The 22,119-nt window shown below is 39.0% G+C and overlaps 2 protein-coding genes across 5 annotated transcripts in view; one reads left to right on the forward strand and one right to left on the reverse strand.

Moving 5' to 3' along the window:
- LOC113234215 overlaps nucleotides 1-18,921 on the forward strand; it is a 24,038-nt gene extending 5,117 nt beyond the window's left edge. The window contains exons 5-23 of one of the 4 annotated variants that reach the window (XM_026469514.1): nucleotides 3,076-3,162; nucleotides 3,252-3,611; nucleotides 3,716-4,025; nucleotides 6,007-6,591; nucleotides 9,068-9,570; nucleotides 9,662-9,790; nucleotides 9,864-10,055; nucleotides 11,033-11,389; nucleotides 11,463-11,595; nucleotides 11,685-14,314; nucleotides 14,399-14,596; nucleotides 15,165-15,392; nucleotides 15,462-15,602; nucleotides 15,827-15,978; nucleotides 17,634-17,829; nucleotides 17,901-18,040; nucleotides 18,226-18,295; nucleotides 18,422-18,584; nucleotides 18,729-18,921. In XM_026469514.1, the coding sequence (XP_026325299.1) occupies nucleotides 3,076-3,162; nucleotides 3,252-3,611; nucleotides 3,716-4,025; nucleotides 6,007-6,591; nucleotides 9,068-9,570; nucleotides 9,662-9,790; nucleotides 9,864-10,055; nucleotides 11,033-11,389; nucleotides 11,463-11,595; nucleotides 11,685-14,314; nucleotides 14,399-14,596; nucleotides 15,165-15,392; nucleotides 15,462-15,602; nucleotides 15,827-15,978; nucleotides 17,634-17,829; nucleotides 17,901-18,040; nucleotides 18,226-18,295; nucleotides 18,422-18,556 (6,546 nt within the window). In that variant the 3' untranslated portion in view covers nucleotides 18,557-18,584; nucleotides 18,729-18,921. Of the gene's footprint in view, nucleotides 1-3,075; nucleotides 3,163-3,251; nucleotides 3,612-3,715; nucleotides 4,026-6,006; nucleotides 6,592-9,067; nucleotides 9,571-9,661; nucleotides 9,791-9,863; nucleotides 10,056-11,032; nucleotides 11,390-11,462; nucleotides 11,596-11,684; nucleotides 14,315-14,398; nucleotides 14,597-15,164; nucleotides 15,393-15,461; nucleotides 15,603-15,826; nucleotides 15,979-17,633; nucleotides 17,830-17,900; nucleotides 18,041-18,225; nucleotides 18,395-18,421; nucleotides 18,585-18,728 lie in introns of all 4 variants that reach the window. The other 3 variants (XM_026469522.1, XM_026469534.1, XM_026469527.1) reach the window with 3 other exon arrangements.
- Nucleotides 18,922-18,930: 9 nt separating this feature from the next.
- LOC113234243 (pre-mRNA-splicing factor CWC25 homolog) lies at nucleotides 18,931-21,323 on the reverse strand. The gene is made up of 4 exons (XM_026469545.1): nucleotides 21,169-21,323; nucleotides 20,681-20,893; nucleotides 20,258-20,542; nucleotides 18,931-20,181 (listed from the first exon to the last, which is right to left on the reverse strand). The coding sequence occupies exons 1-4, from the start codon at nucleotides 21,184-21,186 to the stop codon at nucleotides 19,222-19,224; spliced, it is 1,476 nt and encodes a 491-aa protein (XP_026325330.1). The 5' UTR covers nucleotides 21,187-21,323; the 3' UTR covers nucleotides 18,931-19,221.
- Nucleotides 21,324-22,119: the final 796 nt, after the last annotated feature.

The following is a 22,119-nucleotide window of genomic DNA, read 5'->3' on the forward strand; positions in this document are numbered from 1 at the left end:
GTGTGTGTGTGTGTGTGAAGAGATAGAGACAGAGAGAGTGTGTGTGTATGTGTGTGAAGAGACAGAGAGAGAGAGACAGTGTGTGTGTGAGCGTGTGTGCGTACCTGCGCGCGTATGCATGTTATGTATTTAAATGATTTGTAATGTTGTTAATTCAGGTATGCGTTCTAAGAGATTTTCCACTTCCTCATAAGAATGGGTTTTCAACCATTCACTTAACGCCTTCTTACAGTCATATAGTTTCATGGGATAAATTCGTAACGTTTTGTTGATGGAGTTGTAAATATAACAAGCTTGCGAGTTGTACTATCGACTGGCAAATGCTGTTCGGACAGTGCGTGAATATGTTACGATATCATTTCTTCGTTTATTTTGGTCAAACGGCAACGATTTATGTAGTCTTAGGGTCATGTTCAGAATGTACAGCTTACTGACACTCAAGAGGTTGCTGATCCTATATAGTAGATCCTATACATCTGTGGAAACTCTAAAAGCTTTGAAATACATGACCTTCAAAGGGGCTCTTAGAGCTCTCTCCAAGTCAATAAACTTCATCCTGGTAGCTCCCCCCCATACTGGTAGACAGTAAACAATAACTGACTGAACAAGAGCTACATAGATTTTGGTTAATAGCTCTCTATCCATTACGTCTTAAGGTTAAAAATCCATGCAAGTTTCCTTACTCTACCCATAATCAGTTCCAGATGGGAATGCCACGAGTCTTTGGTCAATTATAATTCCCAGATATTTGGCATAGCTGACCTTTGTAATAATAATAATAATAATAAAATAAACATAATAATAATAATAATAATAACACTCAACATAGCGCCGCACTAGGGAAACCCTGTGTCGCGGGTGCCATGGATACACATATGAGACAACCATTATATAAATTACACCCAAACTCACGAGAGAAATAAATGTAGGTCATACAAATATTTCTCCCGGCCCGGGAATCGAACCTGGGACCTCTGCGTGGCAGTCCGGCATGGTAACCGTTCTGCCACAGAGGCAGTTAAACATAGGTGAACAGTTGCAGATTTGATTGGGACAATCACCACAGGTGTGGATCTTTATTACAAAGTCAATCGCTGGCTGAGAGTTTATGTGGGGAGCAAAGCAAATATAGTTTGTTTTTGTTACGTTCAGGGTGAGGAGATTAAAATTAAAGAGAGTAAAATAATGAAGATGTGTGGATACGAATAAGCACCAATTTTAACTTATTTAATCAATTTATCTTTTGAAACAGTTGTGTTGCCTGATATATTAAAAAAATATATTATTAAACCTATATACAAAACTGGAGATGAAGCTGATATAAGCAACTATCGACCCTATTACGCTAACACCGGTCTTGTCTAAAGTATTTAAAGGGTATGCCAATTGTACGACTACTGTGTGAAATTTAAGATTTTTAGAGATGAACAATATGGTTTCCAAAAGGGAAGGACAACGTCAGATGCTTGTTTCAGTCTGACTAACGCTATTACACAAAGTTAAGATAAAAAAGCATGTAACATCTCTATTTTTTATGTCTAGAGCATTTCATTTTGTGTTTCATTATTACAAAAGCTTGAGCGTTGTGATGTTCGAAGCTTAGCTCTGCTGTGGTTGGACTCTTTTTTGAAGAATAGAATTCAGAGTGTCGAAGTGCACGCAATAGGTGATCATAATATTCAATCAATTTATAACTCAGAATACTAACATAATAAACTTGGTGTCCCACAGGGTAGTGTCTTGGGTCCCTTATTATTTATTCTATACATTCATGATCTACCTAAAGTGACGAACCATAACTGTGTATTATTTGCAGACGACTTATCTAAAATCTAAGTCAGTCTAAGTCTGAATAATGGAATGGCTTAATAACAATAATTTACATGTAAATCTGACAAAAAGATATTACATTCAATTTGCTTTAAAGAGAAAGTGACAACTTAATCTAAATGTACATTATAAGAATCAAAAGATTTGTACAGCTGGTAACAAATAATTTTTAGGTCTGTGGCGGGACAAAAATCTTAATAATAACAGACATATTGATAATCTATGTAAGAGAATCAATAAATTTGTACATGTGTTATGCAGGCTGTCCAAAACAATATCTTTGGAAGTGGCGTTATCTGCTTATCATGTTTATATAGCGTCAGTTATTCGCTATGAAATTATGTTTGCATAGCACAAAAGAAATGCATACGAGCGATTTGTGGTATTGGTCCCTTGCTTACTTGCAGGCATGCAGGACTCTTTTTCCCAAACTGAGAATATTAATTGTAGCAAGTGTAAATTTTAGAGTTATGTAAATTAGTGAAACAAAGACCAGGGGCCTTACCATGAACTCTTATTACGATTCAGTTTAGGACCTAAAAAGAAATCGTGGTGAGACAGCGTTACATGAAGTGTATATCACCATCCCGTTTTTTTGTCGTTATGAACCTATATAAGACTGGTGCTAAACAATTGTTCACAGACAACATTATTTCAAAGAAATTGCTATAGCATGGATGTTAAGATTTTTAATAAAATACCGAATAATTTGAAACTATTGCCGACAAATCAAGTGTGTACAAAACTAGAAAATTGTTTCTACAGCGTGAAAGAATTTTTAGAATACATTTAATAAATTGATAACACTGTAGTACATATTAGTATTAATGTCTTAGTGTAACTTAAGTTCGAATTTTTACATGCCGACGATCGGTAAGTTATGCTGCACTAATTATTAACTCATTTGTAAACTTTTATTTAACCGCATTTTATGCAAATAAAAATCATTTCATTTCATTTCAAATGACGGGCAACTACTCGCCTCAATGTGACTCTTATATAGCTGCTAGGGGAAATTGGAATTATGTGCATACCTATAAAAAATATTTTGTCGAAACACACCGCCTCTACCTACAAATAAAAATGACGGAACTGTTTTCGTTCCTATTTGGCAGTTATGTCCGTGACAGTCTACACATCGCATCTTTGGCTCTTAGCCCATTGTGCATCTGCTATAATGGAATCGCTTTTACATAATTATGTTTTATTAAAAAAATAATATACATGTCATATTGTTTTGCATAGGCTCTATCTCCATCCCAACTTCGTGATGAACGTCCCCCGCTGCCGCCTAAAACAACACCGCCTGTTCCACCGCCCCGACGACACAAGGTATAACAATAACTTACCGCATTCATATTATTTCACATATGCATACAGTTAAAGCAAGGTACCTACTGAATTTGCAATTTGTTACATAGCTCGCCGGCGACCGATCGAGTGCCAGCCCTATGCCTCCTGGACTAGACCAACGTAGAGCGACTGTTGGGCACGTGCCTACTATGCCGAGCCACTCCATGCACTTGCAAATGTCTTCAGTCAACAGCCACTTGACGCAACAGCAAGCCCTTCCGTCAAACTTACAGGGCAAACCGCATTCCTTTCACGCGGCGCCCCCCACACAGGCGGTGCATGCCCACGTAGGCAGTATGCCATATCTACCCGCTCCCCCCCAAGCGCCACCGCTGCACATGCACGCCAACACTCTCCATCACAACATGCCTGGGTTGTGGGGTCGCATGCGGGGTTCCCTGCAAGGATTCAATGTGCCATCGACAATGGTGAGTAATGAAAAACGTACCTGATCGGGAAACGGACGACAGCAGAGTGTCTCTAAAACATCATGTGGAGCTAATTACTAGTATATACGTCAATTCATTCACAGGGCATGCCGTCGGAACCGTGGGAGAGCCCCGGAAGCATTTCACCGTCAGGGCCGAGCTCCTCATGGGGGCCGCCACTGCGGCGTAATGCGTCTGTACTGGAGTTGGGCGGCGGCACCGCGTGCAGCGGCTGCGCACATTGCTCGCCCGCGAGCTGGCGCTATGGCAGCTGTGCCAGCTTAGAGCACGGTTGGCCACCCGCGTGGCCGCCACCGCCCACTTGTTGCGCACCACCACACGGCCCTCATCTCTCACACATGCACCCACACACGCACTTCCATTCGCCGCATACGTCACAGCCCTATCGTAGAGGTAAGCGGACAGTAGGGTATGGTTGCATTAGTCGTACTCCCTAAGAAGAAACCGCTGTAATATTTAAGGTTATATAAATTAAACAAGACCTTCAGCGTTTACGGGATCTCTATTTATTTTACTATCAATGTGTTTTAATGAAAATACCAAAAACGTTTGTTGACAAGATTTTCAAAAAGCACCTTAGGTACGATTTAGGCACCTGGTCCCCTAATTCGTACCACCTATAAACTAAGTCGTACTTAAAATAACTTTTTTTTAAATATATCATAGACACACGCTTGGCCAAAATCTCACCTGATGTTAAATATTACCGAACACTTAATATTACCGAATAATACCAAAAACGTTTTTTGCGTCAAGTATTGACAAGATTTTCAAAAAGCACCTTTGGTACGATTTAGGCACCTGGTCGCCTAATTCGTACCGCCTATAACCTAAGTCGTACTTAGTATAACACTTTTTTTTTATATATTATAGACACACGCTTGGCCACAATCTCACCTGATGTTAAATGTTACCGAACACTTAATATTACCCAATAATACCGAAAACGTTTATTGAGTCAAGTATTGACAAGATTTTCAAAAGCACCTTTGGTACGATTTAGGCACCTGGTCGCCTAATTCGTACCGCCTATAACCTAAGTCGTACTTAGTATAACACTTTTATTATATTTTTTTATTATTTTATTATATAATAGACACTTCAGTCAGAACATCATAAAGTACAGTACTAATAAAAAGATATCATAATAACAATTAAAATCTAGAAACAAGTACTAAGGTCTAAGATGGATAAAATCAAATAATTCTTAATGTTTTTGAAGGGAGAGAACAATCCCGAAATCTCTTGTGTAAGGGAACACAGAAAACAAAAATTTTAAACTCTTAAGAAATAGAATTATGAATTGTAATGAAATAAAATTATAAATAAGTGTTTCTGAAATAAAATTATAAATTTAATTAATTACATAACATTAACATTTTCCAGAAATGATGTTACAAATTGTAATGAAATAAAATTACATATAACAATATAACATGCTTCGGTAATCAAATAAAGGTATATTATATAATAAAGGCACTACAAAATTAGTTTTGTTGAACACATATAACACAAATATATTATTTAGCTGTAAAAACTAGGAAATCATTTTCATAAATTCCTAAGTCGTTCCGGTACGACTAAGGAATTTTCCACGGGTACGATATATAAGATATAATATAATAAGATACATATAATAAGCAACGACACTTTCAAAATTTCAAATCAAAATTACTGTTATAACATAAAAAGATTTTGCGTTCGCTTGTGCTAAAATAAATGCTAAAATACGTCAAAAATAGACGAATACCAAAAAAATAGGTTTACTATATTGCTCCTTGGAATAGCTTCCGAATGAATGATAACTTTTAAAGAAAACAGTGCAAAAACTTACTTTTTCATATTTTTCCCAACATGGACGTCGGCCGGCCACCGGTTTGTTTTTGTTTACTCGTTTAACTTAATAGTTCAAATTTATGTTACTAGATATTACTTCCCACGCATGTGAGACCAGATATCGCTGGAGTACGACTTAGGCGGTGGTACGACTAACGCAACCTTACCCTATAGTATATTTCTCAAGTGTCAACAAGACCTATGTTTTCACAAATCAGTCTTTCAATGGACCGCGTAATACCTTTTTTTTTATTATACTAACTGATGGAACGAACAAGTCGTGCGCCTGATGGTAAGCGCTTAGAACTTTAAATCTCAAAGACCTGACGGGCACTGACACTGCGCCAGTCACCCTGAGACATAAGTTGAAAAGTCCTATGTGCCTGTAATTTCACCAGTACCCCTACCCTTCAAAACCGTAACGCAGGAAAGCTCACATTACTACTTGGCGGCAGAAATAGGTAAGGTGGTAGTATTTCCCTAGACGAACTCTTTCACAAAGAGCTCTACTGCATCTAAATTTTTCAATCGTTTTCAGGGGAAAGTCGAGGGGCATCTCGCGTCGCATCCCGGACTGGATCTCGCGCGGCGTCGCCAGCAATGAGCGCCCGATCACGCACGTCGCGACGCACCAAGCATCGGACACCCTCGCCGCCACCGTTGCCGTCTAGCGACGCGGATTCCGAGAGCGAAAGCGACAGCGACCGAGCCGCTATGCCCGCTCCCGTTGTTCGTACGCCTACCCGTGAACCGGGTCGAGCGATCTCTACGCCTAAACCACCAGTCGCAACTGGTCCGCTGCCAACACCCACTCCCCCATCTACTGTCGATCAGATGGAGGAAGACAGCCTTGGACCGGCTCCGCCGCCGTCTGAGACAAACTGGCAGTGTGAACACTGTACATTCGTGAATGAACCTGGCGTGCGCGTATGTTCTGTGTGCTGCCGCACGCCAACGACCGCACCGCGAGTGCTGCCCACCGCCACTGCAGTTGCTGCGACCGTCGATTCCACCGTAACCATAGCCCCTGTAAAAAGTGACCCCAGTCCCGGTTTAGAGCGCCTCAAGCTTAGCTCACCATCTCCTGTTCGCATCGTTCCTGAGAATATTAATCCTAAGCAAAGTTAGTCTCAATATTTTATAAGTTTTAATGTCTTACTTAACAAAACAAACCATTAAATTTTTTTACTGCCTCTGTGGCGGAACGGTTACACTGATCTGCCACGCAATGGTGCCGGGTTAGATTCCCGGATTGGGAGAAATATTTGTATGGCCTACATTTATTTCTCTCGTGAGATTGCGTGTATTTTGTGATTTTCTATGTGCTTAGATCATACAGGACGGGAGGCGCTACTAGCGTTATTTCTCGAACAAAGCTTTTAGCCACTTTTTGAGGAGCGGGGGGTAGTACTACAAGCAAACAGGTGCATTCAAATGCAATATTTAGTTGTGTCACTATAGTCTCCCACAAACAAAAATCGACAACACTTGCTTATTTTTACAAATACACAGATAAAACACACATTGATGTCCGTACACAGAATAGGCTTATAAAAATAAATTGATTCTCATGAATATACTAGAGACGGAAAGTTATCGACGTGACGGTATCGATATGTATTACGAATAAACTGGATGGATTTCTTTTTGCAATTTTGTGAGTAGTGTAACAGTGGTATTGTTTTACTTATATTTGCCAGAGGAGATTGCCCATTGACTTACCAATAAATGAATGACAATAAATACAATCCAAAGTCGAATCCAAAAACCGCGAAAAAATATCCCGAGTTTTTCTGACTTTTCGCGGTCAGCGTTAGAGACAATGACAAGCATGGCCGGGTTAACCTATACAAACGTAGTGGCATGTATAGAAATATAAAAAAAACTAAAACATTTAATTTAAATTGTAAATTATTAATACAAAGATTGAACACTCAGAAAAAATTCCTTCGATCCGGCCGGATACGAACCGACGACGCTACGACTAAAAAGTCGTTGAAAAACCAAATACAAAGATACGATAACAAGCACATAGAAAAATTCGTGAGTTCCGCTGGTCCGTTCCGTGGCTTAGTTGGTATAGCGTCTGCCTCGCTTTGCTAGAAGATGTCGGTTCGAATCCGGCCGGATCGAAGGAATTTTTTCTGAGGTTGGATCTTTGTATTAATAATCATAACAAACTAGTGGAGTAATTTCACAAAATATAATTGAATATCAATTCAATAAAAATTTGAATTTTAAAGTCATTGCAGTATTGCTTAATTTTGTTTGCCACAATTTAAAGACCCAAAACTTATCCATATTCAGCTTCTACTGAAAAATAACAAAATGCACCATGCATACCAACTAAACGTAAACTCAAAGTTTCCTAATCTAGAAAACTAATTTATAACAAAACCGTTATGCTTTCAGGGGATTTTGGTTGCTTATTACAAAGAAACGATTAAGTCAGTTTGTTTTGTAATATTATTAAAATAATCTAAAAAAATACATTTGGGATTACAAAAATTCGAGCAAACATTTCAGGCAAATGTATTTTCGGACTTCTGGTTGATAACTCCAAACAGTAAAACGAATACAACAATATTTTGTTGGTTATTTATTACTAACATTTAATAAAAAGTCATTTTAAAAATAAGATTAACATTTAGTGAACTCTGTAGTTTCTTTGTTCTAAATCTAAATATTTCAATCACTTGTGGTTCGAAAATTGAAATTGACGGAACGGGTCCCTTTCTGTCTTTTGTGCATGTCTTGTGTAGGATAAGGACAGTTAGCTATTTGGTTATTTTGATAGCTTTTGTAATTTATGTGTATTGTTTGTAAGTATGTACTCGTATATGTACTTTTTATTTATATATTTTTTCTTACAGTATGGCATGATTTATATTAAAACAATTACAATTTATTTTCATTATTTATAATTAATTACATTATTATTTAATATATAATACGACGGAGAAATCAATTGTGTAAAATTCATTTCATAATCTATCTATAAAAATCGGAGTTAAAAAGCAAGTTCGCTTCTCTATAACAAAAAAACAGCGTTCATGAAGAATTGCATTTTTTGTCTGTGGTTGCCTGTCAGTAATTAAGGAACTTCATAGGCATGCTTAAGTGAAATGCTTCGAATGTTTTCAAATATTTTCTATGTAATTTATTTGTAAGTCAATGTATGTGTAATGTAAATCGATAAATTTAATCAATGTGATTGATCATTGTTAAAAAAATGTGTAAAATAAAAAACTAGTAATTAATGTAAAAAATAGACGTATAAATGGAATGTAATTCCATTCTTGGCTAGACTGGATGTAGCAGAGATGTTTTTGCTGTTTGTATGTTGCAAGACGACATATTTCATGGACCACTTGACGCGGTGAATTCGATTATGCAAATGAAAAAACATCGATTTGAAAGTAGTGTTTATTGTGCGATGGTTGTTTTGTGCTTGTACCTTGACAGAGGGGATTGCCTATCAATATCCAGTCCTATATGCTCTAAATGTATGTGTGTGCCCATGGCATTCGCAACACAAGGTGTCCCTAGTGCGGGGCTATGAGTGTGAGCAAAAAACAATAAATAAACTGCTTTTTCAGATGCCGAAAACACTAAGACTAAACCGGTAAAATCTCGTGCGTCGACGAGCTGTGGTCCCTCTCCTCCGCGAGAGGCGCTGCAAAGACCCATCAATCGATTAATGACTCCCACAGGGGACCAAACTGGGCGTGAACAAGTGGAGGAACCGAAAACTCGCCATGATATGGCTGTCGGACCATCGCCACCTCGAGATTTCCAAAATACTAGACATAATATGGGTACTGGAACTTCCTCTCCTCGTGAATCCAATGCATTCGTTCGATCATCGCCCTACCGAGAACCTAACGTTATTAAAAGCCCCGACGAATCAACCCCACGCCACAGCGTGTCCTTGGGACCCTCGCCGCCCCGTGATCTTGGGTTCCAGTCTTCCAGGAATAACACCCTGAAAAAGTCGTCACCACCACGAGCAACCTTTCAAGAAAATAAGTCTTCTGTGTCCACCCGGACCAACGTATCCAATACCGGTACGTCTCCACCGCCGCAAAGTATCTCTACCCAGGTAATAGACGTAATATAAATAAAAAATGTTTTCACTCAATAATTTACGTTCAAGTGTAGTATTTAGCTAATTAAGACGCGTTCTTTCATAGACATACGAAGTGCCAAACAGCTGGGAACGCGTGCCGTCAGCTTCGCGCTCACGCCCTCAAAGACGCTTCCGAGACGACAGTCGTCGCGAACGGTCGCACAGCAGACATTCGCTATCAAGCGACACCCGCGTAAGTTTTTGCTTTACCGATTGTAAAATGCGCTCTACCTTAATTAAAGCAAACGTTTATATGAACACAATAGGATAGCGAGCGAAGCGTACACACTAGTGGCGGCGGGCGGTGGGAGTGGCGCGAAACTCGTGACAGTAGTCCTGGGGGTGAATGGAGCGGCAGTGAACGGCGTCGCGGCGCAGCGCGTCTCGCCCGCCGAGCTTCACACCTTGACCTACGCCGCACTCGCTCTATGCGTCGTTCCAGCTTCTACGGCTCAGAGGTACAGCTCTCGATATAGCCACCAATTGTAAAATATCAAATATTTTATTACAGCTACAAGTTATGACTTAGTGATAGAAATATAACGCATACTTCCCGATATAGTCGAAAAAAAATAATTATATCGTTGTACGCGGATAGGTTCCAAAGCAAAGAGAAAAATACGAGACCACCTGAATGTGGAAAATAAAAAAGAGTGATCAACGGCCTGCAAAAACTATAATAGATGCAGGGAATATTTGTGCACTTTTATGAGGTACTCCCTGGTCAATTCGCGCCGGAAGCAAAAATGTTTGCTATTGAAATAAACAAGATGGCCGCCATACAAATTTCAAAATCTTTTATCACGGAATCTATTAGACATAGGTAGGAAGTCCTGGAAGGATGGTCATAAAAGGTGACTCAAGCAGTTACTCTGTTAACTGCCTTAATATTTTAAACATAAGTGCCGAGGCCGTAGGCCTAGATCCAGCGGAGAGCCCGAAGCTTCCGCACGCCAACGTACGTAGGTATTATACGGAAGCTCTACATCTCACAAGTGTTAAAAATGTAAGGCATACTTTCCAATGTAGTGGAAATTAGATACTTATAGCGTTGTTGTATCTCGACCGTCTGTCTGTCTGTTAGATTTCTTTTTCATCCAAGATACGACAAAAATAATTATTTAGGGGAAAAAATGTCAAGCCTTCACACCAAGTTTCTGGTCTCAAATTAGGGAATTTCTTGTACTATGAATACCAGAATAACGATAACTCTTCGGACTGTACCAAGAATACCCAGACCAGAACTAACTTAGAAAGGTTCGTTTCCTAAATTGAACCTCCTCATCAAGCTCCCATGGTACTAACCGCAGTGCCACCGAAGAGCATATGCACACCCCGTAATCTAAATCCGACCATGCGCCGCAGGCCGAACCCGACCCCTCGGGCTAGGGCTCGTTTACTATAAAATAGTCGTTAATCGTCATATGTGATCCAGGCAGCATCTCCGGAGCCTCTATCTTCAAATCGTGCGATCTCCCTGGAGGCGTTGGCCGGTACGGGCGTTAGACGGGAAGCCGAAAGAGGTCTTGAGCTAGCGCGCCTGATGACAGACGCGGAGAGGCTCGGATTCAGCGCCGCCGAGGTGCACGCGGCGTTAGCGCAGAATCCGGTGGCGCCACTGGCGTGGCTGCGTGACCGCTGGCCGAGCCTGTGCGCAGGCGTGCGTGCCGCTGCCGCACGTCTTGCGCCGGGAGTTAATGTCAGTGAGCTGGAAGCGCGCGCAGCGCTCGCCCGCCACCGCGGTGCCATGTGGCCTGCCGTCACCGACTGCGTCGAGAGACACCGCCGACAGGTGTGTGTCCGCTCACAGCATAAAATTACCTTGTTTATATTCATGTTAATGGTCCTCTTGAACTTATTTACAGGCGGAGGCAATGGGCGTGGGCGAGGAGAGACGGTTGCGCGGCCACATTTGGGGCTCGCCGGTGGGCGCGGACGACGACGCCGCTCCACCGCCCACGAAGCCCTCTGTCGCTCGCCGCTCGCTGCGCGCGCGCGGTAATCTCCCTCAACCCGCAAAACATTAAACTGTACACAAGACTTAGCACTCATCGTATCACGTCATAATCTTCACGTTTACATTTCAGCAGAAGATAGTTCAGATGAGTTTGAAGCTCCCATCCCGACGAAATATCGAGACGACGATTGGATGTATTTACCTTTAGATCCGCCGATTCAAAACTCTTACGATATGGAACCCAGTGCCGATTTATGGAACGACTCGCACACGAACGTCCTTAACGAGAATTCTGCAAACAACACAGAGGATATAGCTCTTAAATTGAAATCGTACTTAATACAGGCCGGAGTCCCGTCAATCGACGAAAATTTACTTTTAAATGGCTTATTAGCAGATAACACAACGTTCAAGACGAATCAAACCAATAATGTAAGCATATTAAATCATTCAAATATCTTTAACAATAAACAGCAATTAGATTTGGGCCAATCTGAATTTGATTTCATAGAAGCATATAATGCATTAACAAGGTCTAGTCCTCTACCAAACGTACACAAGATGACAAACGACCTCCAAACAAACAAAGAAAATGTGGCATTAGGTCACAAAGAACACACAAATTTACCTTTAAAAAGTAACAAAAATGGTAGTTCCAATGAAGACAAAATAATAAACCACATTCACGGCCAAACTGAGGATCATCCAGTTGAATCAAAAGTTGAGCGAACTGATATTAGCGAAGAGCACTCAATCATTGCAACAATCAAGATTCCAAAATCTTTAACTAAGCAAAATAGCACTGTAGAAACAAAAGAAACTGTCAGTACACCTATAACTGCAAGAGAATATGAAACAAAAGGTTCAAAACCTGTATTATTAACGAAATTGCAAAAATACAAAGTTCCTCGAACGCATGAAATTAACACTCGGTCGCTTAATTCTGAGACGCTGCCGAAACAAAAAAACAACGAAGAAGGATCTAATAATTTAAGTGACATTGTGGACAATACACAAAGATTAATTCAGCAAATGAAAGATGAAATAAACTCTGATATAAATTCCTTGGATGGTCACAACATGTCACAAAGCGAAGCTGATAACAGTTCAAATGAATCAGATTTTACAAATGAACATGAATCGTCGTATAGCGAAACGGAAGAAGAAACAGAAGATTTAACATCGGAAGAAAATGAAAACTCAAGAAGCGAAAAATCTGAGAATAATGCCCCGGTAATGAATAGGACAAGTTCCGAAGACAATGAACAATTTGAAGAAGCTATGGATCATATTGAAGAACAGAATGAAAATTTCAGGCAAACTAACATGGAAATATTAGACTCTATCGCTCGTAGTTTACATGAAGAACATTCAATATCAGTTGAAACCAGTGAAAATCACATAAAAGAAGCAATAAATGATCCTAGCACTCCAACAGAACATCTAGCTCCCATGACCACTCAAACAATCCCTGTCCAAAACCAAGCAACTAGTTCTAAAAAGCATAAACAAGATGTCAATAATAATATTTTTGCCGCAGTTTCTTCTTTCGAAGAAATTTATGAGCAAATTAATTCTAATGACTCAACCCCATTTGAAATAACCAATAACAGTCTACGTGCATCTAAACCAAAACTTGTATTAGAACGATTTGACATTCATATTTCGACTTTTATGCCAGACCGTATAATGCAATTAGAAATAAAGGAGCAACATCAACCATCTGTGCTAAATGCAGTGTTCGAAAATGTTGATTCCAGCACTACATTACCTAATAACATTGAATTACCTAATAACGTTGAAGAAGTAAGTGAAGTTGACCAACATGTTGATAATAACAACAAGGAATCTGGGTTATCAATGAAATCAAAAACCTTCAATATTCGTAGTTCACCCGATAAAATCGAAAGCACTGACGATGACGATTCAAGTTCCGACACATCTAGAACGACAGTGTCTCCGATGAAACAAAATTTGAACCAAACTCTTATTATAGACAAAACTTTCAGTAATGAAAATACAAATGAAACTGTTGAAACAACGCCCTTAAACGGTTCATTGAATAATCAGAATCATGATTTCGATCATAACATCGAATCTAGTGTTACTAATAATGCCGTTAAAAGCAAAAGTAATTCGCCAGATAATACGCCTCCGAGTCCCAAAAATCATAATAAGAACACTACTAATAACAAATCTAACATTCCGAAGCTAATTAGAGCTTTAGCAAATAAAAATAAATCAAAACAAGAAATTAAAAGCCCTCCTAAAGTAATAGCATCAAAAGTACCTGTGCGTCGAGGATCAGTAAAACATTATCCTGCACCTGCACCCCCGAAAACAAACTTTGGCACTATCCAGAACGGTACTGTAAAACAACTACAAACACGACTGTTTAGTGATAAAGCCATAAAGATGACAGTGAATCATGCAGCAGTTATTGAAGTGAAACCATCAACCTCGACTTTGAATAAAAAAAGACCAGCGCCTCTTCCGCCGTCGAAACCCGAAGAGACAACAAAAACCTCTCCACCAAAAGAGTCACCACAAAAAGGAAAAAAACCCTATTTTCGTGAATCTTGTCGAACGGAAGATGAATGGACTGAAAGTGATTCTGAAGATTCACCATTACAGATCGGACGTCAAAATAACGATGAACCACAACGTCAGCCCTCACCGCCGCCTCCTATCACAGTTCGGAGAGTATCTGGTCAACTAATTGACCTGGCTAGAGTTCGCATCTTGGAAGGTTCACCAGAGGTAAAGTTATTATTTAAATATTGTAATTTTAATACAATGCCGGATTTAGCTGACGTCACAACATGAATACATTTTTTAATCCAGAGACAAGCAAGAATGCTGCTCGCAGAAGGAGCAACGGAAAATTGGGAACAGGCACAATTGGCGGTGGAGCTGATAGCACGCGGAGCTGATACTCCGGCCGCTTTGTTAGCCGCCCTTGAATGTATTGATTTAAACTCAGCATTAACATACCTACATCAAGATTGTGAACTTTGCGCGTCTCGGCTTCCCGAACACGAGGTAGGTATCTAAAATGAAAAATTCTTGTTAAACTATTGCATTAGTGCTCTAACCACACTAAGGCGGTAACAGGAGTGTTCCGATGCCGGGAGTTTTTGTAATGTTGCAAAGCTGTATCCGTTGAGTTTTATGCAACCGTCTACACAGCTTTAGCGAGATTGCACGTCATATTTTTTTTACAACTTGTGAGTGTATTTTTATTAAGTTGCAGTATGAATTCAACCGAAATTTCTTTTGCGTTGCCTCCACACCGCGAATAAAAGCCAAATATTTTCTTGAACACTGACGACAGCGATATGGTACTTTCTTTAAATTTTTATAGAAATAGAAATGTGGTCGCATTTTGAGTGTCACACTGGCCGCCTTCGCGCCGATGTCCCGCAGCGAACTACGCTTGAGACTGCGGTGTAGCACGGCCCGATAAGCAATCGCTTCCCGCTGGTCCGCCCCCGGACCGCTTTTCTCGCTGTACCGCGCCTTTGTGGCCTGAGCTATGCATAGAGTCAATGTACCTACAATGCCTGCCTAAAGATGTTGTGTTGAAAAAAATAACTTATCTTTTAACCAGATGGTATCTATGCTACGGTGCACCCACCGATGCTGCCGAGAATGCGCTCGACACTACTTTACCGTTCAAATAACTGAGAGGAGCGTTGTTGACTGCGTGTGTCCATACTGTAAGGAGCCAGAATTAGAGAACCTACCAGAAGATGCCTGGCTGGAGTATTTTGCTCATCTTGATATTCAGTTAAAAACTTTGATAGACATTGATACCCACGAACTATTTCAAAGAAAGGTATGCGCTTATTTTACCTACCTTGTACATAGTTATTTGTTAACGACGGCTAATAAAAATATTTTTTAGCTACGAGATCGAACGTTAGCAAGAGATCCAAACTTTCGCTGGTGTGTAGAGTGTTCGTCAGGATTCTTCGTTCATCCGAAACAGAAGAAATTACGTTGCCCAGAATGTAAATCTGTTACTTGCGCATCTTGTAGAAAACCTGTAAGTACACGAGCTATTACGAAGCTACTACTGACTTTTGATAATGTTGCGAGATAGCAAAGATACCTACTTCAATGTGATAATTTAAAAGAGCGGAGTTCGAAATTTATCATGGAATTAATAAGACATTATCACTCTACATTAATTGTTGAAACGATAAGAAATAATCAAACTGAAACATTACTTTTATAGTAACTTCTATTTCTTTTTTTTTTTGTACTTAGTGGACCGGAAACCACGAAGGGTTGTCGTGTGAACAATATGCAAAGTGGTTAGACGACAATGATCCGGAACGAGCCGTGGAAGCAGTACAGCAGCACTTGCGAGAAAACGGTATCGAATGTCCGCGATGCCAATTCAAATACTCCTTATCTCGGTAATTTTTTTTATAGAAACATGTTTGGCATACATTAAACTTTAGTTCGATAGCAAAACAAGAAAAACGTACTTGTAAGCAAATGTCAGGGATTTTAGAAAGTTTTACAATTGTATCTGGTCAACAAATAATCTAAAAATTAACACAAAAATAGCTCGTAGCATGCTGGACTACATAGCCATACTTCCTCGGTACAAAATATTATTTCACTTATAATGGAATAGTTTCCAAACTAGAGTAATTATGGTGACGAGAGTAGGAAATTTAAAAAATGTGCAAAGAAAAACAACTTCTAAACTATTATTTTAACTAACCACGACGACGACCAGTGGGCCCAAATGGATAATTCTAGGACATAGGAATAACTTGTGGAGTATCAAGCAAATTTTTTTTTATGTGATAAATAATAACATTCCTAACAACTTTTATACTTGTATAATTTCTTAAAAAGCTGATAGTTTCGGAGAAAAAAAAAATATATTTTTTTTATATAGAGAAAAAGGGTATATTTTATTTTTTATCTCAAAATATGCGAAAATGCAATGTACGTGGGTTACTTACAGTATAGTTTCAATCATTTTCTACGTAAAAGAAATAATCCGTCTGCATGTACTTGCGGCTTTGTAAGTAAAGGTGCAGCAAAATTGTTAATTTTTTTATGTACTTTTTTAACAAAATACATGAGCTTCGACTAAAGAAAAATTAATTTTAGTGTAATTTAAGAGAGCGTTATAACAATAACGCGAATAAGTAGAAAATAGTATATTGTGTTAAAAAATAAATAACAAATCTAAAAATTTACCACCTTTTTAATCGTAAAACCTGCCTGTAGTAGTACCTGCAGGTGGATTATTTTTTTCTTGATAGACAATGATTGGACCTGTACTGTAAATAAACCACACACATTACATTTTCCTAAATTTCGAAATTAAAAATAAAATGTTTATTTCTCCAAACAAATAAAAACTAAATTTTTTTTTCTCTGAAACAATCACCTTTTCAAGAAATTACATAAGAATAAAAGTATTAGGGGGCCTACCACAACATCTTAAAACAATATTACTTTAACCGCTATAAAGTAAGCTTATTGTAACGTTAAAACTACTTTGCGGTAAGGCCCGCAAAAGAAATAAACTTTATACATTGACGTATATCGTTGAATAAGTTTTATAAATATTGAATATTTCAGTTATGTCGTCATATTTTTTATATTTATATATTTGTGGCTTGAGGCTTTAATTTTCAACGACTTTCTCGAAAGCCTCATTGTGTGTAAAAACATTTTATTCTAAATAAAGGTAAAAGTAAATTAAGGCCCCTTAAATGCCTCTTGTACCTTAGTACTGGTAAAAGGGACATATCTGCACTAAACCAAATTTTGCAGAAGAGATTTATATTATTTTGTTATTTCAATGGCTCGAACTTTAATTTTTGCACAGTAAGCATTAATTTATGTAGATCCCCGTAAATCACGCTAATTTGGTTGCCACGACGTTTACGCGGATTTGATTGGGCCACTAAATTACCGAAATGGAAAGTCATAATCCAAAGCTAATTGCGCGTAATTGCACTATCCCCGACGATAAGTAATTTCGCAGATACTGAATAAGATAATGAGTATTTCGTATATTTTGTACATAACAATTATATTCCAGAGGAGGGTGCATGCATTTTACTTGCACACAATGCAAATACGAGTTCTGTTACGGTTGTGGAAAGCCTTTTATGATGGGCGCGCGATGCGGCCTTAGCGAATATTGTGCCAAGCTAGGGCTACACGCGCACCACCCAAGAAATTGTCTCTTCTACCTACGAGACAAAGAACCGCATGAATTACAAACACTGTTACAGGTAATTTTACAAATTAACCGTTAAAAACTCCTGAAATTGCCAAATAATTTATTATTCATATTATTCTGTAGATGAACAATGTGAAATACGAGACTGAAACAGCGGAGGGAAACGCGCGCTGTCCTGTGCAACTGCAGCGAGAGACTCCCACCGGTCTCGTTGACACCACCTGTGGCAGCGAGGTGCCACCTAACTACGCCGGTCTTTGCAAGTACGATTTATGACATAATGATTACTATTAAAAATCACGTACCTACGTGTCACTTATGAAACCTCGGGGCTGACGCAACCTATGCACACAGAGCTGACATTGGACCAACTAGAAATGGCTTAAAGTAAATAATGGGATGTTTTGTAGGAGGAAGGCGCGGAGGTAAGTGCGACGTGTGCTTACAGGAACCATTACCTGGAATACCTGTGCCGGCTGGTGCGAAACGCGCACGTGGACCCGATGCCGCTGTTGGAGGTGGAGGACTTGGAGACGCTCGTTCGCCGTGCCGGACTGCGCCTGCCACCGCGCCCCTACGGCACGCTCGAGGGCATCTTCAAGCGGGCGCTGATCGAGGTGTGTTGATGCCCCCTCTTCTTGCAGGGCGCACTATGTGGAGTATCTTGCGAGCTTGGCGCGCGGCCTCGACCCTATCCCCATCATGGACGTGCCCGAGCTGGTAGCCGAGCTGCGTCGCCGCGCTCTGACTCTGCCGGAACGCGGGCCCTGGGACACTGATCCTATCTATGCCGGAATGTGCGCAGAGGTACACGGGAAGAATAACAGACGTCACATCCAGCAACTTTGCGCCTGGGCAGGGCAGGGCATGACAAACGCAACTAATATTCTATGTAAAGCAATGTTAATCAATATAATCGATACAGCGGCAATAAAACGTTTCTTGTTTCAGATTGTGAGGGAGAAAATACCACTGGATTGAAGGATCAAGAAAACCGTATAAAACATTAAGCGTCGAATATTATATAAACATCGGGATTTAACGCTTCTACCATTGAAACTATTAGCATATGATTAGCATCAAAATATTTAAGTTTAAAAAGTATTTATTAAGCTTTATGGTTATAAACATTAAAAAGCAACTTCATGCAAAGCTGTTTTATTTAAAAAAAATGGAATCAGTTAAAATGTTTGTTTACAATTAAAATGAGTTTTTATTAATTTTTCACTGCATGGAACTTGTATATCCAATACCAAGAAATAATGTCAATGTTAAAATAAAACAGGCCATTACTAAAAGTGAAAGATATTTGTTTTTATTTAAAAATTTTAAATGATTCTTACTAATAATTCTTCCAGCAGTATGACTAAGCAAGTAATATTACTTGATAATTCATTTTGTACTTGCACACTATTTTGAATATAAAATTAATCAGAACTCAATTTTACCTTCTGGCAAAATTTTCATTCATATGTCTCTTGTCACGTTGAATATAGTGTCTATTCGAGTGGATACGGCTTTCAAGCGAATCAGGCAAAGCGCGTGCTTCATTGCCACCTGTGTGTGGTCTACGTGGCTCCTCACTCTCCTTAGCGTCAGCGGCTCGCTGTTGCGCTACTCTACTTTCACGTTGAACTTCACGTTCAGCCCCTGCCGCAGCCATCTCTGCCAATCGTGCTACACGTTCTTGCTCACTTAAGCCTGTCTTCTTAGTATTCCAATATGTGTCAGTTTTGTATCTTTTTCTTTCAGGTGACATTGACCTTCTCTCATTCTCAGGCAATTGTCTCCTGTTATCATGTGATATCCCCATATTACTCACAGAGGAGTTGTTTTTTCTAATGGGTGATGCCCTTCTGTAATTCTGGGGGGATCTATTTCTGTCCAGTACTCTATTACTATCATCATCACTCAAATTATAGCCTCTGTTACTTTTTCTTGACCCTGACAAATTTGCTTTCTTTCTCTTATTCCTATACTCGGTTTCAGAATCATAGTCATCACTCTTCCTTTTTCTGGTTTCATATTTTTGGACTTTAGTGTTTTTAAACTTGGATTTAAGTTCTGTATCACTTTCTGAATCTGGGTAATAAGATTTATTTCTACATTTCATATCATATTTAGACTGGATCCTCGACTTCTTTTCTGATAAGTCACAATCGTCAAGTGACATTTTTTTCTTTTCCTTTGACTTCTTTAGTTTTTTTGCTTTAGCATGTTTCTTTTTCTTTTTCTTTGTGGGTTTCTTTTCATCTTCTGAAGATGAGAAAGAGTCAACCGAGGCAAGTAGTGCTGCTACGTCAACACCATTGTTGCCTCCCAAAGAACTTAATTTTGCTGCTAGTTGATTGTCAAGATCTTCTTTCCTTTTTGCCTTTTTTGTTTTAATCTCTTTCTTTTGTTCCTAAAACATACAAAACTAATTTATTCAACATTTTTTATCAAAATAATAAAAACAAAAGTCAAGAAGTAAACTGTACCTGCTCTTTTCTTAACAACTCTGTAAGTTTTTTTCGATGAAGAGGATTGTTCAAAAGGGCCGCACGAGCTGCTCTCTCACGCTCCTTGACCAGCAACAAAGGATCTTCACGAATTTTACGTGCCAGATCTACTTGCGAATCTCCACTTGACAGCATCATGCTGGAACCAACTACTCTTCTGACAACAGCAGGTATACTGTCTTGTTCCTTGTCTGGTTGATCATAATTCTTTTCAATTGATTTGCCAAGCAAGTATTCTTCCTGTTGTGTCTTCTTGTTTGGTTTCTGAAAAATAGTAACTTATGTTTACTATGTATGACAACAATATTAAATTCCTAAAATAAAAAAAGAAATGTACAACAAAGATCAAAAGAGCAACAAGAACCTAACAAATCCACTTCAATACACAATATTAAATCTCACATCATCATACATCCAGTGTAATCTGTTGCTGCCCGAGCCAGAAGCTCCGGCACTTCTCTTAGCTAATTCATTTAGTTCCGCACGGTCCCTTTCTTCAGCCCTTTCACGTTGCAACTCCTGAATACGTTTTATCTCTTCGGCTGCCGCCTGCTCTGCCTTCCACACTCGTTCCTGATTCTTCATTGTGTTTGGGTGCCATGATTTCTTAGAATTCTGTGAAGCATTCAATAGGAAATGAAATTATTTTTTCCAACCTTCCAGGCCACTGACTGACTGTAAAGACAGTCAGCCATAGCCATGGGATCTGTAAAGGGCTAGAAAGGATGGATGCGATTCGAAACAAGTTTCATTTCCTATTTATACAATCGCAAAAACCCAAGAACACGATAAGCATTTAATACTTTTTTTAGCCCTTACAACAATCTTTTACCATAAATATATATAAAAAAAAACCATTTTGACGAATGGTCAGGCCCAAAAAATCTTACCAAATCACCTCCTCCCATCACGAATTAGTTAGCACAAAATGAGTAAAAAGTAATAATCTTCAATTTACGTATAACATATAAACCTCGTATCACCCTCGTATTAACACACAGTACACAAACTAAATACAAGACACAGTACGACAGAAGCACAGACTACGGACAGATTTTTTTTTTTAATTTATTAAGGCTTTGGCAAAGCCAAAAGCCTAAACATGAAGTTTAATTATGTTTCTGTAAATATGGCCGCCACAAAGAGGATAGGCAATTTGAGGCGGCGCACATACGGCAAAATGACCACTTTAGAGGGTCAAAAATAAATTTTACTACTTAAGTATAAGGTCTAAAATTGCTTGTATTCTTCGAGTCAAGTACCTGAGCCATCGTGCTGGCCAAAAACATCCTTTGTTATACTTATTACAAAGGCGCCCGAGGGTCCGCAAGATAGCATTGTGCAGTGTACGGCTAGTTGCATTCGAAAACGGAAGGCATTACAACCTGTTATTTTCATTCAAATCGTGCGAAAATCGAAATATTTATTATGGACATTGAGGCCACAGGTATGTTTATTGATTAATATATTTTTTCACCCTAGTTATACAAGATATATATTAATTAATGACGGTTTCATTCCGCTCTTACTTTTAATAAAAAAAAAAATCCTAAGGCTTTCAAAAAAAGTTCCGCTTAGTACCGCTTTCTGTCCTAAATATATCCACTTGTGTGTTTGTTGACTACTAATATTCTGAATTCTAGAAACTCAAACCAACTCATTGTGACACTAGACCCTTTTTTTCATAGGTAGTCGGAGTGGACCAACACACTCGGAATTTAATATTAAAAAAATGGATCTGGTTTTGGTGTTAAAAAGCGAAAACTTTTATAAACAACCAACGTCTCAGTGTGTAGAACGATTAACGAGTTACATAATGAACAAGTTTAGTGAATATGAAC

The sequence above is a fragment of the Hyposmocoma kahamanoa genome, unplaced genomic scaffold (assembly GCF_003589595.1).
Source record: "Hyposmocoma kahamanoa isolate Upper Pololo Valley unplaced genomic scaffold, ASM358959v1 102, whole genome shotgun sequence".
NCBI classification, from domain to species: Eukaryota; Metazoa; Arthropoda; class Insecta; order Lepidoptera; family Cosmopterigidae; genus Hyposmocoma; species Hyposmocoma kahamanoa.